Genomic DNA, 17500 nt, shown 5'->3' with positions numbered 1-17500 from the left:
GCGAAGCAACATAATTACCCTGTTCATGGCATCGCATCATGAGCAGCTCAGTGTGATCACCGGACCATGGACCATTCGCCAAGACCAAGAAAAGCTCCCAAATGGAGGAAGGTGAAAGGGAGAGGGGTGGTGGAAGGTTCCTGAGGTGCGCGAAAATCCACAAATTTGGCAAGTGCTTTTAGCGTTGCGTCTGCGCCATGATGACACTTTTGCTTAATTCTATCATTTCCATTAGGCAGAGCGCGGCCAAAGGCACTTAAAACGGGCCACTCTCGAGGCACCGTTTGCCCTGATCCATCCATCCATCCATCCATCCATCCAATGCCCGATTACCATCTACCATCGCCCCACTGTTCGCGCCGGTCCCGTGGCTCGCCGCTGGAAAATGATACAGCCACAATGAGACGGACAGCCGGAGATCGCGCGAGACACGCTGCTTTTGGGGTGACAATTATGCAGATGGATAAGACGATTTTCATATAATCACCCGTGTGACGGTGAGAAAGTGCGTTGGTGCTGCCGGTGCTGGTGCCATTTTCCATTCCATGCTCATCCATGATGATTGGCCACAAAAAAAAAACGGCGCTCTTCCAGCTGTGGCGCAAACGGTTAACCCGGCCCTGCTGTTGGACCAAATTGGCGAACCGCACACTCACTTGGCAACCTCCCGCTGGACGGGTTAATTCTACAAAAACTTTTGCCCAAATTGTCACTCGAGCTAGCGGTACACGCAGAGAGAGAGAGAGCGAGAGAGAGAGAGAGAAAGAAAGAGCGAGCACACGCACTCGACTCGTTTCTTCTTAAGCGGATCCTTTTGGCTTTAACCCCCGGAATATCGTGTCGTGCCAAGTGATGACGCGTTCTCTGTTTCGCTCCCTCGTACGCAGCTTTATCATGCACCAACGGGGTCCGTGGTCTTATCGTACATTGGCACTGACGTCGTCGTCGCCGTGGTCGTCGTTGTTGCACGCACAGTACGCGAATGCAGTCCCGCGGGAATGCATTAAAACCTCGCCGTCATCGTCATCGCGGGTCGATGTGGTCCCAAGGCCCGTTCCCGTGACAGTAATGACCAGTAAACATTACCATTTTATTCCCACCCGTCAAAATTAATCTCCGGATCAGGCAAACGGGGACACACGAAGCCCCGGTCATCGATTTTCGGCGATGATTTGGGCGCTCCACGCTCCGTGGCGTTCGCGCGATCGCCCGATGAAGGCAGAATGGCCACTAAACGCACCAACGCACGATGCACCGATGCACTCACGGACACGGGAGGTGAGGTGCAGCGGACAGCACCAATTCCAATCCACCCTATAGTCAGCCAGTGAGCCCGCGCCATCCGTGTGCGATCGTCAAATTCATTAAGACTGCGGAGAGTGCGGAAATCCAAAATGTGCGTCGAAGAGCGGCCACGAAATGGGGGATGTCATTCAAAGCTTAACGAAGTGGCAAGATCAACGAACGGTGGTGTTGATGATTTGATTGCCGATCGCTGCGCTGCATTGTGCGCATTGCATTGACCGCTGGCCGGTGGCCGGTGGCCGATCTTGCAAACCTGTTGTAACCACCACCGCGCACCGGTTACCGCGCGCCATTTGTGGTCACTTGATTCTGGGCCAATCTGATAAAATTAAGCAAATGGTTAAATTAGGCGAAGGCCACATCCATGCTCCAATCTTGCGATCGTTTCCCCGTTTTCCGAACCAAAACATGAACCAGCATCCAGCGAAGAGTGCACTCCAGTGTGCCATCGCGTGTATGTGTGTGCTGTTTGGTTTGTTGATTCGCACAAAATAATTACCCTTAATCCTACAATCAAAACCAGAGTTTTAATGCGTCGACGACGACAACGACGAACGACGGCGCAGAGCTTGATAGCTCAATAGGGCAGCCAGTGTGTAGTGTGGTATGGGGACGGCAAGGGACGGCACCGCGACGTACTTTTCCCGGGAGCCGTGTCCAAGTGCTTTTAATTAACTTTGAAAACTGAAAGAGAAGGAATAACAAAAAAAAGGCGAACAAAACGGAATGCGCCCGGTAAACTCTCCTCTTTTGACAACTCTCGCGTTCCTTCTGTTTATGGCATCGAGCTCCATCTCTCGGAGAGGTGTGTGTGTGTGTGTGCTTTAAGAAGATGTCACTTGAATACGTCTACTGCTGCTTGCTGCTGGTTGCTGGGTACATTCATCATTTGAATGCCACCGCGAAGACATTTACAATCCAAGAAGGCGTAGCATGCCGCTACCGTAATTACTTGGCTGACTGGCTGACTGGCTAGCTGGCATGGCATGGCATGCTATGAGGCTACTGAAGGCGGTGACAACAGCACTCGACATCACATCTCTTCACCTCTTTGGTAGCGGCACTTTTTCAATGAAAGTAATCATTGTTTTACGATCGATAATTGCTCCTCCACCTTCCCTGCTCCACGCGCGTCTCCTCCTTCCTTCTCACTTCTTGTCCCCATCCGTTGCACTCATCTCTGGTAGGCGCTGAAGGGGCGCTGTCTGTGGTGTGTCGAGGCGTGATGGACAAACATGGCAGCCCATTTGCAGCCCACAAATGGCTTCCAACTTGATGGCTGACGATGCGATGCGATGCAAAGAAAGCAAACGTAACCGTTCGCTATAAAACGTAAAATACTAATAAACAATAATAGACGACGACGTAGAAGATGACGATGAGGACGATGAGGACGACGACGACGACAGTGAAGAGGAGCCATCTAGCGACCATCTTTGCGGTGCTAGATGACATCTAACAAATGATGTGTAAATTATCATCGTATAAAACATTTATTATGCCAACTAACGACATTCGCTGTGGCCGTTAAGCACAGGCCTTCCCCTTGTCCTTTTCTTTTTCCCTTGTGATCGTGTGATGAGGAGGACAATTTGAGGTGCCACCCCAGGTGCCTCGTCAATTATGCTCCACGCGGTAACACTAATCTTATTTGTGCGTTCCCCTCTCTTTCTCTCTCTCTCTCTCTGTCCTTCTTTAGACCACTTCCCCCACTTGACCGAACTATGCTAACGGATCCGAAGCTGCGTACCGCGCTGACGGGGCTACCCAGCCCCAGCCCGGAAACCATCATCAAGCGAGAACCGCTGCTCGACTCACCGCTCGATACCGGCATCAACCGACCGGACCTAGACGATCGTCTCCGGTTGCCACATTGCACCGATGGTCTGGTGCTCGGTTGCGAGCCGGGCGGCGGAGGCGTAGGAGTGCGTTCAGCGTTGCACTTCACCGGAGGACAGCTACCACTGCCGGTGACGGTTCCCCCGCTCCAGAACAAGCAGCCCCTGCAAGGATTCGACCAGGTATGCCCGCCAGCAAGATTGTAGAAATTGGATCTTCGTCCGCCGGGATCAGAGAGAAAGATCCGGCTGTTAAATTGTTGCCCCCCTTGTCTGTGCATGCATGCGTGTATGTGTGTGTTTATGGGCCAACGAGTCCCGGCGGATCACCTACGCCGACGCCACCGATGTGACCTCAATACCGCGCAGGAGCTGGGAGTTGCCACCGAAGAAGCGGTTCGCGAAAACATAAAACTTGAATGATTTATCGGCATTTCCACCGACTGACTGAGGAGGGTCTGACTGGTTGTTTATGGTTGCGAGTATCATAAAAAAGTGAAACCGGAGACTCGTTATAGGGCAGCCGGGTCGATGGTCGATTCGCCTTTGACGCCTTCTGCCAACTCCTGCTCCATGCTCCGAGGGATTAAAGGAACCGTTTCTGATCTCCACTTCTTGTTCTCTCTCTCTCGCTCTCTCTCTCTTCTCTCTACACAGATATGGGGACCGGCGCGTACCGACATGAGGGACCGGTTGCAGGCGTCCGTCAGTGGCATGAGTCACTATTGGCCACCGTACGATAGTGAGCCGGCGGCAGCGGTCACATCAGCCTCCAGCACCGCAGCTGTAGTGGATCCTCCGCAAGACATGGCGACAGCCGACGGTCACATCTACACCCTGACCGTGCTGCACGAATCCCCGGAACACGGCATCGTCTGGCCTGACCAAAATGCCCTGGACTCCCCGGTTCCGCTGGCTCCGGACATTGTCGATTCGAGCGCAGGATACGAGCCGTCGGCTGTGGTCGATTGTTTCAACTTTGATGGGACGGGCTACGATTTGGGCGATTACTATGCGGCCACTACTACCACCAGCAAACCACAAGTACAATCGTCATCGCATCACCAGCAACAACAACAACAACAGAATGGCTCCTCACCCTCCTCGCTCTCAGCCCAGCAACATCAACCTGCGTCAGCCATCAGCTTGCACAGTACAGTTGAGGGACTCCTGAACGAGATACAGCTGACCAGCTTCTCCGATCAGTCCGTAACGAGCCACAGCAACAACAGCAACAACAATAACAACAACAGTTTGTACAATGAACCGTCGTCGTATCTGTACGACAACTTTGCCGTACCCGATAGTTCCTCCTCGAGCCATCATCACAATCATCATCAACAACAGCACCAACAACACAACCACCAACAACACAACCACCATCAACAGCCTCTGCTGCCATCGATTTCGACGGTGTCGCTGGATCCGATGCCGATGTCCTGCGGAAGTGACGCCAAGCTGGACACGAACAACAATAGCTGCTCGCTTGGTGAGCTTACCTCACTGCCCCCTGCCACTGCCCCTCAGCCCAGCTCTAGCTCTAGTAGCAGCTCTAGCAGCAGCTCCAGTAGCAGCTCAAGTAGCAGCTCCAGCAGCAGCAGCAGTAGCAGTAGCAGCAGTTCCAGCTCGAGCGATTCCGTAAATGGTGGTGCCGGTGCCGGCGGTGGTCAGAAACGTGGCCGATCGCTGCACTACTGTTCGATCTGCTCGAAAGCCTTCAAGGATAAGTATTCGGTGAATGTGCACGTGCGGGTGCACACGGGCGAGAAACCGTTCTCGTGCTATCTCTGCGGGAAGAGCTTCCGGCAGAAGGCACATCTCGAGAAGCACTACCAGACGCACCTACACCAGAAGAATCTCACCAAGCGGCCAAAGGCGGCCAAGGGAGCGGCGAAGCAGCAGGAATCGCAACAGCCACCTCCACCACCACCAACAGCGAACCATCACCAGCAGGAACAGCAGAACCACCATCACCAGCACCACCATCATCAGCAACTGCAGATGGAGGCAGCCGATCAGCAGCAACAGCAGCAACAGGCTTTACTCCTTGGCCAAGTGATAGGCAATTGTTGAGAGAAAGAGAGAGAGAGAGAGAGAGAGAGAGAGAGAGAGAGAGAGAACAACGCGGCGATCGTTCTAGTGCTTCCTACGGCTATCCTGTGCTTGATAGACAATTTTTTTGTAAAACTTATGCTAAGCTTTAGAGAGGTAACGACACGAAACAAACGCGCATGCGACCGAGAGTGAGATTTTAGAACGCAAACGAGATTATTTTGTAAATGTATTTCATTATTTATTACCGCCTGGAATGATTCAAGAAATGAACTCGAAACAAACAAACAATGAAGAGCAGTTGAATTGGGGAAAAACCGTAACGGAAACCTTGCTCTCGGCCTTCGGCGTCCGTCGTCGTCGTCGTCGTCGTCTGCTCGAGCGATCGCGAGCGCGAAATTGCTTCCGAAAGTCCCTAGGGCAGGCGTCCGAACTACACGCATTATCACTCAATTTCTCAATTGGTTCTTTAAACGCAACGCCCGACCTCGTGTGGCACGACTTCGCCCTCGTCCCTGCCGGTACACTTCGAGTCGAGTTCGATCTGCACGTGCACGTTTCGGGTCGATCGATCTGCTCTATCTGCAATTGTGTGTCGATCGATCGATCGATCGTTGACGGCGGCGGCTGCGCTGGTGCTGCCGTTCCCGTTTCGTTTTGCATTTTATGCATTTATCTATAATTGATGTGTGCAGATGATTACAGATTGATGATGAATTGCCTCGATCTGGCTTCGGGTCTGGCGGATTGGGTCTGGTTGAGGTTTTGGTTTGCCAAAGCGGTCATTATGCGGCCATCGATATCGGGTATTGGGACGCAACCACAGTCCGCGCACCTTTACAATGTCAAAGCGGGCGCGCGCACACGGCTCGGTATTCCCGTGACTCCGTCACGTTTTGTGGCAACCGCGGAACCGTTTTTCAGCGATCCAGACGATGACGTTTATGTTTACGGGAACATCGGGAACCACCTTTGATTTGTGCATCCTGCCACCCCGCGGTCACTCAATCGTAATTCGTAAAGGGGCCACGAAATCATTTAATTGCACAGAACGTGACCGCCCAGTGGGAACGGTGGTTCCCAAGAACAAGTGTGCCATTGTGGTCGTCTGTTTTCACTTAGCTCGCTCTTCGATGGTTCGAACTGATCTGTTTATTCATGCTCCGTACGATTGTATAAATGCTTTTTAATCATATAGCCCCGCGGTAGGGCAGACATCTGCGCCCCCTTCCCCCGTCGTTCGCTCTTTGCACAACCAGAACGTGTTTACGGCCAGTGTTCAGGCCGGATGTTGCGCATCGTTCGCAACCATTTTCAACTCATTTTCAGCTTCATATTATGTACCGCTGCAAGCCTACTAACCTCACACCTTCGCGATCAGCGATCGACAAATTGCTCGAGATCGTCGATCGATTTTGCGCCTGCGTAAACTCCTGAAAGTATGCAACGGTACGGTAACTATCTACAGCTCTGTCGATGAACGCGATCTTCTGCGATCGAAGAGAGGATAGAGAAACTGCGGGTTGATGCGTTCGTTTTCCATTTCAATCTGCGATATCCTGTGGTTGGCCCCAATCAGAGGATCACAGGAGCGTCCTGCAAAAAAGAGAAATGTTATAAAATACTAGTGCTAAGCTCACTCGCTCGCCATTCCTGTAAATACGCCACCTTTCTGAGGCAACGACGGTGAAAGGGCCAAGGGTTTGAAACATTCCTTTTGCTGCTTGGCTGAACCACGCGGTGTAACTTGCGGGATGGTTTCGTTAAACTTTGAAAAATCAATCTCATAACTCTGTATATCCACGTTGTACACTAGCACCTGCTCAAACCGATAGCCCCACAGGATCTCCGTGTTGACGTAGCTTGTGCGAGCTTGCGTGGTCTGGCCCGTCGATTCGACTGTTCCTTCCAGCACGACCACCACCTCGAACCGTTCGAGCAGAATGTCTTCGGCCGAGTAACCATACAGCGGGGACCGCTCATCAATCTTGTGCACCACAATCTGCGGCCAGATGAGGAACACATCCGACGAGCAATCGTCCGTGCTCAGTTCCAGCTCATGCTGATACTGTGGCATCGTTTCCCCTTCGAGCGTCACCTTTCCCTTGATCAGTTGAGCGCGAATGTTCGCCCCGATGATGTGACTCTTGCGCATATCGCCGATCCGGAACATCAGACAAAGCTCCCCATCACGGTGCGAGATGACGGCATTGCGCGAGAACAGTAGCGTCTGGGCACGGCGCTTCGAGCGTGTCATCTTCGCAAACACGATCCCGGCTAGGAACGCTTGCACCATCACACCGTGCACGGACTGGAGGCTCATCACGAACACGGCCTCCGGGCACTCTTCCTCCATCGCGCGCGATCCGTAACCGATCGTGTGTTGCGTTTCGAGTGAAAACAGGAAGCATGACGTGAACGAGTAGATCATTGAGATGCAGGGTGTCCATCCGGCTTCTGATTGGTGATCAGGATCATGTCCTTCGAGAAAATCTCCGTGAGCGTAAGCTATCAAGAAGTAAAGGAGTGCGAAAAACAGCCAGCTTCCTTAGAGAGAAAGAGAGATGGATAAAGAAAAAGAGAGCAACAGAATTGCTGTTTGATCTCTCGGCTCCCCCGAAAAGAGCCATTATGCCCAACACTACCTACGAAGCCTAGGGCAAACACCAGAAGGGTCCAACGCCACTGTGCATCGACGAGTGTGGTGAAGATGTCCTGCAGAAACCGGATCTGCTGTTGGGGTAACTTCGTGGCACTCACATTGCAGTACCCATTCTTAAAGACCGCTCGCTTCCGAGGTTTTCTATACCCAGCACGATTCAGATATGGTCCTGGCCTTCACACCGTAGAAGCAACCGTATTACATACCAAGCCACGAGATCACCACATCCATCGCTACTCACCGTCTACCGGAGACCCGCGGTGAATCGAAACGAAACGACGACCTGATAGATCCGGCCGTATCCGGTGTGACGATGATTGGACTACCGTTATCTCTACCACACCTCACCAACCGATCTTCCAGCATCAGCGATACACCCGTCTCGACATCGTTAGACACTTGTAGCTTCGGTAGATCACGCATCTCGTCACACCGCTCATCACAGACTGACTGCGTTCGCGCTGGGACACGGAAAGGGCTCGACGCTCGAGCTCGTACGCCCACCGAGCGTCATTGTGCCACCACGTGCGCCGGATTAGCCAGATTGTTTGCTAAAGTATCAACCCGCCAAGGCTAGAAGACGATAACGGTGATCTCCACCACGATATCTTGCCGCCATGATCAACGTCTGTGATCGTACAAGAGCTACGGGTGTGAGCAACAACCACGAATGGCATTACCGATTCACCGTTAAATAATAAAACAGTGTGTTCGCGCCAAGATGTACTGGGTTTGTTTGAAAAACACAAGAAGACGTTCAAGAAGAGACAAAAGATACCTAGGCACGTCGAAGATGCTTAAAGTTTTAGCATTGAACGAAAGATAGTTAGCAAGAACTTCTGAGAGATGGCATCTAGTTTATTGAATTGCCGTCAAGAGAGTCGACTGTACGATCATCTCGTCTCTAATCTAATCTAATCCGCCACACACACACACACACAAGTGAGTTAAGTATGCTAATCATCACATCCGTGAATCCGTGAAGAGCTTCCAGATCTATATGTTAACCGGCAACTACCACCATCACACCACTACAAGGCACCTCATGCCTAGGATGACTTTTCATTCACGTTCTGCACGGTCACACTCGTCACGAGCGGATCGTCGTCCCGTACCTTCCGTGGACTGGCCGGACTCGCGTCAGACTCACTCGAGCCCGGCACTGTTGTGCTGGTCCGAGGGTTCGGTGGATGGTCGAACAGATTCCACAGATTGTTCTGCAGTGCCACGTAGGACTTGCGGCGCCTCGGTACACCCTGGATCGTGAGGTAACGCGTCGGATAGAGATGATTCCCATCGGCGGCCTGGCCAAATGTATCGTCGGGCAGATTGTACTGACTGAGCGTGTTCATCACCGTACTGTAGTGATGCTGCCAGCGACGCTCGAGCTGTGTTTTAGTGGACACATTATCACCAATGTCTATGCCGTGGAATGGATGGAAAAATCGGAAACCCATTAGTCCGTACCCTCGATCGATACTAGAAATGAAGAACCCCCACCTGTCACATGCGATAACTCCACCACACACACACGAACGATGGAATGATCCCGACTGTACAGAGAGTAGTGTTGGTGGTGGTTGTGGTGTTGTTGGAGGTGGCAAGAAGTCGTTGCAAGAATGAGGACGGAACAGGACACAACGGACGCATATGCAACAGACATCTGGTGGGTACCAGTGTGCTTATGGAACTACTTAATGGAACGATGAGAACAATTTGGGCTGCTGGATCTTCGAGCTGGATATGTACAAACTTAGAGCGCTACACAGTCCGTGGTGAACTCTTCCTTACCGGTGGCCGGCGGATAGTCATCCTGGGCTCGATAAAACTCGGCCAGCTCTCGGGCCGAGCAGAGTGGTGTATCGACTTGTAACGTAGAATCGAATTTGCTGTAATTGATTTCGTATGCCTGCTGCTCCTTGTTATAGCACACGACCGGATCGAACCGATGACCCCACAGGATCTCCGAGTTGACGTAGCTCGAGCGGGCCTGCGTTGACTGTCCGGTCGACTCGACCGTTCCCTCGAGGATCACAACAATCTCGAACCTTTCGCGCAGCATATCAGACGCCGACATGTTGTACAACGGTGAGTCCTTATTAATCCGATGCACCACAATCTGGGGCCAGATGAAGAACAGATCCGACGAGCACCCGTCCGATCCAACGTCGAGCTCGAATTGGAACTGTGCCATCGCTTCGCCCTCGCGCGTCACTTTCGTTCTAATCAGCTGTACCCGAACTGATGCACCGATAATGTGGCTCTTGCGCATATCACCAACACGAAACATCAGACACAGTTCCCCATCGCGCTGGCACACGACCGCATTCTTCGAGAACAGGAGCGTCTGGCTGCGTTGCTTCGGTCGCGTCATCTTCGCAAACACGATGCCAACCATAAACGCTTGGATCATCAGCCCGTAGATCGACTGGAAGCACATGACGAAGATGGCTTCCGGGCACTCTTCCGTCGTCGTTCGGACACCGTAACCGATCGTGTGCTGGGTTTCGATGGAAAACAGGAACGCCGATGTGAACGAGTACATGTTGTAAACGCACGGTATCCATCCGATTTCCGATTGATTGTCTGGAAGATTCTTTTCTTCAAAGTCTCCGTGAGTGTAGGATATTAAGAACCAAATGACTGCGAAAAACAGCCACGAGCCTGGGAGAGAGAGAGAGAGAAACAGAGAGAAAAAGAATTACTGTTTGAACTTTCGGATCCTCCCGAAAAGAACCCACTTTCCTAACACTACCTACGAAGCTCAGCGCAAACACCAGAAGGGTCCATCGCCATTGTGCATCGACGAGCGTCGTAAAGATATCCTGCAGGAACCGCAAATGTTGTCGCGGTGGCCGCGAAAGCACCACATTGCAATCGCCATTCTTCAGAATGGCTCGCTTCCGGTACTTCCGGTTCACACCAGGGCGCAGAACACGATTTCTGAAACACACAAATCGGGTGGATTGTATTAGAGATACACTGGCCGGAAGAGAACACTGCGTGGTTCGAGGGAAAGTACGTGCTAGAGCTTCTTCTCGTATCGAATGCCATAGTGACAGGTTGTGACGGCTCTCGTCGGGCATTCCCCCAACACGTGGTATACGGCACAGCTGGCTAACTACTACTACAGACTGCTCGAGACCCACCTGCCCAACCAATCGGTTCAGTCTCCCATCGATAACGCCTGAGTCATCGATAGCAAAATTTCGATAAGATAAGTGTTGGTTTAGACACAACGGCCACTCGGTTTCACGCACACACACACACCAATCCGTCGTCGACGAATTCGAAACAAAAAATTGCGTCACGTTTGGAGTTATGTTCCGTTTCGCGGTGTTCCTCACGCTCACGTTCATCTAATCGTCTCGAGTGGCCCCTCGCGGCGCGATAGGGTGGCTTATTGTGGTCACGGTCCTGGCGTGATGCCGATGAAACTCATGCCTATCTCTGTTGATGCATTCTTATCTTTCGCAACAACTCAAGATACGGTCGCAACGGATTCGATAAACGATTAATCAACAACCACAGCCCAACAGCGACTAGTCAGCAAGCTGCAGTCAACGAGTAGAGGACCAATCGATTGGAGGGGAGAGCGAAACAACAGCCAACTCCCGGTTCTTAGAAGTCTGTGTCAATCACACACATTTCTTATCACCTTCCTAGACGCACCATTAACGGTGCTGTTAGCGGATTTGTTAGCGTGTCTGAGGTTCTAATGGAACCGACATTCGGTCGTGCGTGTGGCGTGAACATGCGGAGCCCCGGAGCCCCGGAGAGCAAGGGGGGGGGGGGGAGGTGGTTTAAACATCATCTTCAAGGACTTACTTCATTTGAGGATAGCACACCAAGGGACTGGTTGGTGTGACAGGCGTAACGGGCGATGAATATCCATACTGATCTCCGTACGGTCCCGGAGAGTACTGTTGCAGTTGTTGCTGCTGTGGCAATCCAATGTTGGTATCGAATGGTCCAAGCTTGAGCATGGATCGATCGATTTTTCCCGGCGCCGGCTGATCCGACTGATGATGGTCACTTTCCGTGTTCATCTTCTGGTTGTTGGAGTCTGGAAGCTGGATCGTATTATGCTCAACTCGAGAAACTTAATCACTCAATCCTTCGGTTTGCTTATAAACTTTACTAAGCCACGACGATCGATCGCAGAATGCATTCCCCAAGCAGATCACTTCAGTTCTTCTTCACTAACCACAGAAACCACCGATGAAATCTGAACCACCCACCGACAACGATGTGAACGCTGCCACTCGATGTGCGACACTAAACGGTGACGATCGTCCAGAGGCACCGGATAGCCCTAGCTCATCAATCGCGGTAGGTAACCACGAAAAACGTGGCTGCGGCAGCGGCATTGTTACCGGATGATTTACGTTTCGCGCACCGTTCCGCCCGACCGTCACCAGCCGTGGTGGTCCCCGGTGAGGGAGTGAGCACCCCCGCCATACGCGCGCCGAACGGTACTTCTCACCTCCATCACACCAGCACTTCAAGCCACTGACCAGATTGAACTGCATCAGGCTCGCCCGTTCACCATCCGATACGGTTACGGTCCCATTATTGTCCCGAGACCCCTTAGAGATAACGCCACAAACTTGTCAGTGATGCCACTTAACCGTCTCGAGCAGCAACCTCAACCTCGCTCCATCTTCTCTTCCTGCCCGCACGGGCCTCGAGCCGAACGGTTGGCTCGGTTTCGGAGGTAAACATTATTGACTGACCACCCCTCCAAGTTGTCAATAGAACGATTAGCAGCAGTACATGCGCTACCGTCTTTTTGATTAAATATGGCGCTTATTGATCGGGGAAATGACGCGAACTCGCGTCAATTAGCGTATCGAAAATGGACGGGTTCCGAAGAGATCGTACCGCCAGAAGGGTTTACATTCACCCGTCACACCTCGTTAGCGATAACGATCGGGATCAAATTTTTGTGATGCGGTCTTATCTCCAGGCCACACTGATGATGGTAATTTGGAATCCATTTTGACCAGGAAATCCAACCGATGGTTAGATGATTGATGATAATGGAAAGTTTTGGTCATCGCACTAGAGAGGATAATGCAATTTGTAGAAAGGATAGGTAGGAAACAGGATTAATTGTGAAAAAATATTAATGTATTACGAACACCGAGTGCATGTTTCAATGATTTTTGCATTTCAACTTTATTCAAAGTTAAAAAAAAAACATAGCAACCATGTAATCCTTTAACTCTTTCATATTAAAAAACATCCAGCGACTCAGTTACGCCCAATGGTTGCTCTGACCTAATACTCAACAATCAAAATATAATGTTCGTCTAATTAGTACACGATGATTGATGATCGACCAAAGCACCATCACCTGCACAGAGGCACCGAAAGCATTGATTGATACGTCTACCTTGCCCCTATGCGTCACCTCGAAGTGTTATTCGGATACCGGTAACAACAGCAAATAAATGATAAACAGTGATTCAGTAGCATAGTCTCTTACACATGGAATGGTTTATTGTTCTCACTCGCATTGTGCCCAGGGGTGGCACCATGTTAACAGCAGAAGAAAGCACCAGCTGTGGCCGTCCCGTGTTCACGATTTTAAAATTAATATAAATAGTAACCGACAGTACGTACAGTTACAACAAGATTCACATTATCGGGAATGGTGGCGCTGGGAAGGGTGGGCAAAACCTACATAACTAAAATCGCTCGTACAAAACATACTCTATACTGCGTCGGCAGCGGAGGGCGACTAGGGGGACTAGGGACTACCGACTGTCGGTCCGGATTGAGGTAACCGACGATGGTGAGATTGTGATCGATGGCCGGTCGAAGAGATTGCGCAGATTGTTCTCCAGCTGCAGGTATGACCGGGGACGCCTTGGTGCAGCGTGGATCGTTAGGTAGCGGGCTTGAACGGTAAGCGGCGTCTGCTCGTCCTCCAGATGGACCGTGCTCAGTGTGCGAATTGTATTCGTGTAGTGTCGATGCCAACGCTTCTCGAACATCGACTTCGAGGAGCCAATCACATCCGGATCTGCAAAAAGGCACAGTTCCACGATAAGTCTGCCAGCTCCAGAGTCTACCGACCATGGGAATGAGAAAAGCTAAACGGCTACCACAACTTACTTAGCAATAGCATGATGTAGAGGTAGATGATGATTCTGAGTAGCATGATCGACGCAACGGAAGCAGATGAGAAGAAGAGGATGATGATTAGACAACCGTAATTCGACTACAGGATAAGCGACCAACTAACAGCACCCAACACAACACGTAATACAACGCAACGCAACGATACAACAACGATACAACGGACGATTCTACGCTGGCGATTGAAGATGATGCTGATCTTCGGCTACAAAGAAGAGTACAACGAACACCGGGTTCCCAGACAGTCAGAGTCTACCGTACACCGAGAAACAATCCACCAATCCTGGACCATCCGTCGTCCTACCTTGGTTGCGATAGTCGTCCTGGTACTTGTAGAATTCGGCCAGCTCTCGGGCCGAGCAGAGTGGCGTATCGACGGCATGTGTCTCGTTGAACTTACTGTAGTTGATCTCGTACACCTGGTTCTCCTTGTTGTAAAACACGATTGGTTCAAATCGATGACCCCACAGGATCTCCGAGTTGACGTAGCTCGAACGGGCCTGCGTTGACTGACCGGTCGACTCGACCGTGCCCTCGAGGATCACCACAACCTCGAAACGATCCTGCAGTAAATCCGATGCCGACATATTATAGAACGGAGATTCCGTATTGATTTTGTGCGTTACGATCTGCGGCCAGATGAAGAACAGATCCGATCCGCACTGATCGGCACCCACTTCTAGCTCATGCTGATACTGAGCCATCACTTCACCCTCGCGCGATAGTTTGGTGCGGATTAGCTGTGCCCGAATGTTCGCCCCGATGATGTGACTCTTGCGCATGTCCCCAACACGGAACATCAGGCACAGTTCACCATCACGCTGGCAGATGACGGCATGCTTAGAGAAGAGCAGCGTCTGCGTTCTATGCTTCGGGCGTGTCATCTTCGCAAACACAAAGCCAACCATAAACGCCTGCATCATAACGCCGTAGATTGATTGGAAGCACATGACGAAGATGGCTTCCGGGCACTGTTCCGTCGTGGTCCGGTAACCGTATCCGATGGTCGTCTGCGTTTCGATGGAAAACAGAAAAGCCGACGTGTAGGACTCGATGTTGAACACACACGGCTTCCATCCGCTCTCCTCTGTACGCGAAATTAAAGAACAGAACAGATTATGATTAGACACCAATTGGCAGCCCAGACAAGGCGGCTCCTTCTCTCCGCCCCTCAACTCCTCTTCCTTACCTTGCTTACTAGGAAGATGATTCGGCTCCAGGTCCCCATTCGTGAACGCGATAAGCCACCATACCAGCCCGAAAAAGAGCCACGAAAATATAAAGCTGAATGCGAACACAAGAAGGGTCCATCGCCACTGTGCATCGACCAGCGTCGTAAAGATGTCCTGCAGGAATCGCCACTGCTGCCGTGAAACCTTCGACAGGACAATGTTGCAGTCACCATTCTTGAGAATCGCTCGTCGGCGATACTTTCGCGTAGTTCCTGGGCGCAATGCTCGACTCCTAAGGACAAAAAGAGAGAACACATAAGAGGGCGAGAAGTTATTAATGTCAAGGGGAAGGAGGAGTTCCTCCGGCCTGTCGGTGTAATCCAATCGATGGCTCGTGTAAACCAATACGTGCGGTTTGAGAGGTGGTGCTTGTCTACAACAGCCAACGGCGATAACCAAAGTGTGGCCTTTGTAGCCACTTGAGCTCAGTCTCGCTTGCACATGGCCAGAGATTGCTTTATAGTAGGAATTACGTTGTTTTTACAGCCACACTATACTTCTACCATACGATCCCACAACTTTCAACCCATCCAAGTTACCATAATCGTAGCAGTTTACTAGATTCAATCTCAAACGGGTATGTCCCATGCAATCGAAGTCAGAGCAGCACTCTAGAATGTTCTACGCCGAGTACACCGACCGATCGGCAACTGGCATCCCGGCACAAGAATCCAGAAGTGCGAGCTGCACCGTACGGAATGTGTGACATAAACATCATTCTCGCACGATCGTTCTAGACTGACAAGCAGCAATAAATCATAAGCACTGGAAAACCTACGACCACCGTTGCTTGCCGCTGCTAGCGGTTTCATTTAAAATGCAAATCATTACCAACCCAAGCACAGTAGTAGACCCATCGGGACCCCAACTACCCTACAGTATTACCGTTTGCTGGCTACCGACGGTGACTGCGGACAGTACACGATCGGTGTCGTCGGTGTGATGGGTGTTTTCGGTGGATCTTGCCCATCGCCAATCAGTATCGGTGGGATCTTATCGAACGGAGTAAGGGGAAGCAGCTTGGCATCATCGCGTGCTTCCGGTGATTCCGGATCCATCGGTACGGTAAAGTTCTTTCGCTGACCGAAGCTCATCCTGCACCCTTAGATCGCGCTCCTAGTGATGCTCCTAAACTGTGCGGGGGAACGTTCACAGATAACGCGCGGAAGGCACGCGCGTTTCGGTTTCTTTTCACTTAACAGAAAGTACGCAATACGGTGGCTGGAACACGCAATCGTTGTCTGGCTAACACCGTCCATACGCAGAGACGAAACAGCAGCGCCCGTTCGTTCCGTTTGTCCGTCACGATGACACACGCGAAACGCGCCCCACTTTGGCGGTGCTCTCGGCGCGGCGATTTAATCGTGCCCAGGGTAGGCGCAAGACTAATCTAACATCGGTCACCGTTCGACTGCACTAGCGGCAGCGGAACCGCAGCACGCTAACGAATGATCGATTTCCTCGTCATCGTCGTCGTCGTCGTCGTCGTCGTCGTCGACGCTGTCGTCGTCACACGTCCGCCAGTATCACCACCACCACTACCGCCACCACCGGTATCATCGTCATCTTTCGTTCATTCGACACAGGTCTTCTCGCTCAGGCTCAACTTCTACTACCAATACGCACGATCGAACATCAGGCTACTATCTTCGTCATGAGGCCTGCGCGTCGTCATCAAGCGCCTCCTTTATCACTCGTTACACGCCCACAGAGTGGCCAGAAGTCGAACGCATACCGTGTTTATCGTTGTTTTGGAATTTTTAAAAACATAAAGGACATTACCAATGCTTGCCACTCCTGGGATGGATTTTTTAGAGCAGAGCTCGTCCTCTAGTGTCTACAAGGTCGCACTGACTCATCAATGAAGTCTTTTTATCAAATCATAGGTCGTCGTGTTATCATCGTAAAGATATAAACGATAGCCCTACTGGACCCCCGCCAGCGTCTTCATCTACGTCGATTCCCCTGCCACCGTCACTGGAGTAACTGCGCCCTATCAGAAGCAAGCGGGCCAATTGCTGGCCGGTCATAACGGTCGTATTGATATCTCTTTCTCTCCTTCCACCAACCGGCTCTCCCAATAATCGGACGGTGATCTGCGGTGGACCAACCTGCCATAATAATGTGCATTGGTGTACAATGTCCTCAAGCAATTGGCCCGATCGGACTATCTCTTGATCAAACACGTGCGAGTCTTTCTTCCGCCCGCGTTAACTGCCATCCAATTGAGCCTTATCCATAAAACAACTTGATGTACTACGGTC

The 17500-nt window shown here is 51.4% G+C and overlaps 4 protein-coding genes across 9 annotated transcripts in view; 1 reads left to right on the top strand and 3 right to left on the bottom strand.

The window, feature by feature from the left end:
* Positions 1-5229, top strand: part of LOC125952820 (uncharacterized protein DDB_G0271670-like) — a 16030-nt gene extending 10801 nt beyond the window's left edge. The window contains exons 2-3 of the mRNA XM_049682545.1: positions 3005-3326; positions 3801-5229. Coding sequence (XP_049538502.1) covers positions 3030-3326; positions 3801-5216 — 1713 coding nt within the window. The 5' untranslated portion in view covers positions 3005-3029 and the 3' untranslated portion in view covers positions 5217-5229. The remainder of the gene's footprint in view (positions 1-3004; positions 3327-3800) is intronic.
* A 4-nt stretch (positions 5230-5233) lies between these two features.
* LOC125952821 (G protein-activated inward rectifier potassium channel 3-like) lies at positions 5234-8316 on the bottom strand. The gene is made up of 4 exons (XM_049682546.1): positions 8099-8316; positions 7841-8031; positions 6864-7742; positions 5234-6791 (listed from the first exon to the last, which is right to left on the bottom strand). Exons 1-4 carry the CDS (start codon positions 8278-8280, stop codon positions 6658-6660), a joined length of 1386 nt encoding a protein of 461 aa, XP_049538503.1. The 5' UTR covers positions 8281-8316; the 3' UTR covers positions 5234-6657.
* Positions 8317-8694: 378 nt separating this feature from the next.
* LOC125948458 (G protein-activated inward rectifier potassium channel 3-like) lies at positions 8695-13255 on the bottom strand. Its single transcript, XM_049674531.1, has 4 exons — positions 11686-13255; positions 10613-10800; positions 9649-10521; positions 8695-9277 (listed from the first exon to the last, which is right to left on the bottom strand). The coding sequence occupies exons 1-4, from the start codon at positions 11904-11906 to the stop codon at positions 8907-8909; spliced, it is 1653 nt and encodes a 550-aa protein (XP_049530488.1). The 5' UTR covers positions 11907-13255; the 3' UTR covers positions 8695-8906.
* A 72-nt stretch (positions 13256-13327) lies between these two features.
* The window catches only part of LOC125948460 (G protein-activated inward rectifier potassium channel 3-like), a 6690-nt gene continuing 2517 nt past the window's right edge, over positions 13328-17500 (bottom strand). For 4 of the 6 annotated variants that reach the window (XM_049674556.1, XM_049674557.1, XM_049674558.1 and 1 more), the window contains exons 3-5: positions 15194-15468; positions 14309-15091; positions 13328-13888 (exon numbers count right to left, since the gene is read on the bottom strand). In XM_049674556.1, the coding sequence (XP_049530513.1) occupies positions 13620-13888; positions 14309-15091; positions 15194-15468 (1327 nt within the window). In that variant the 3' untranslated portion in view covers positions 13328-13619. Of the gene's footprint in view, positions 13889-13980; positions 14210-14308; positions 15092-15193; positions 15469-16121; positions 16633-17500 lie in introns of those variants that run through there. The other 2 variants (XR_007468584.1, XM_049674554.1) reach the window with 2 other exon arrangements.

This window comes from Anopheles darlingi, chromosome 2, assembly GCF_943734745.1.
Source record: "Anopheles darlingi chromosome 2, idAnoDarlMG_H_01, whole genome shotgun sequence".
Classification (NCBI taxonomy): Eukaryota; Metazoa; Arthropoda; class Insecta; order Diptera; family Culicidae; genus Anopheles; species Anopheles darlingi.
This window is presented reverse-complemented; position numbering and strand designations above follow the sequence as displayed.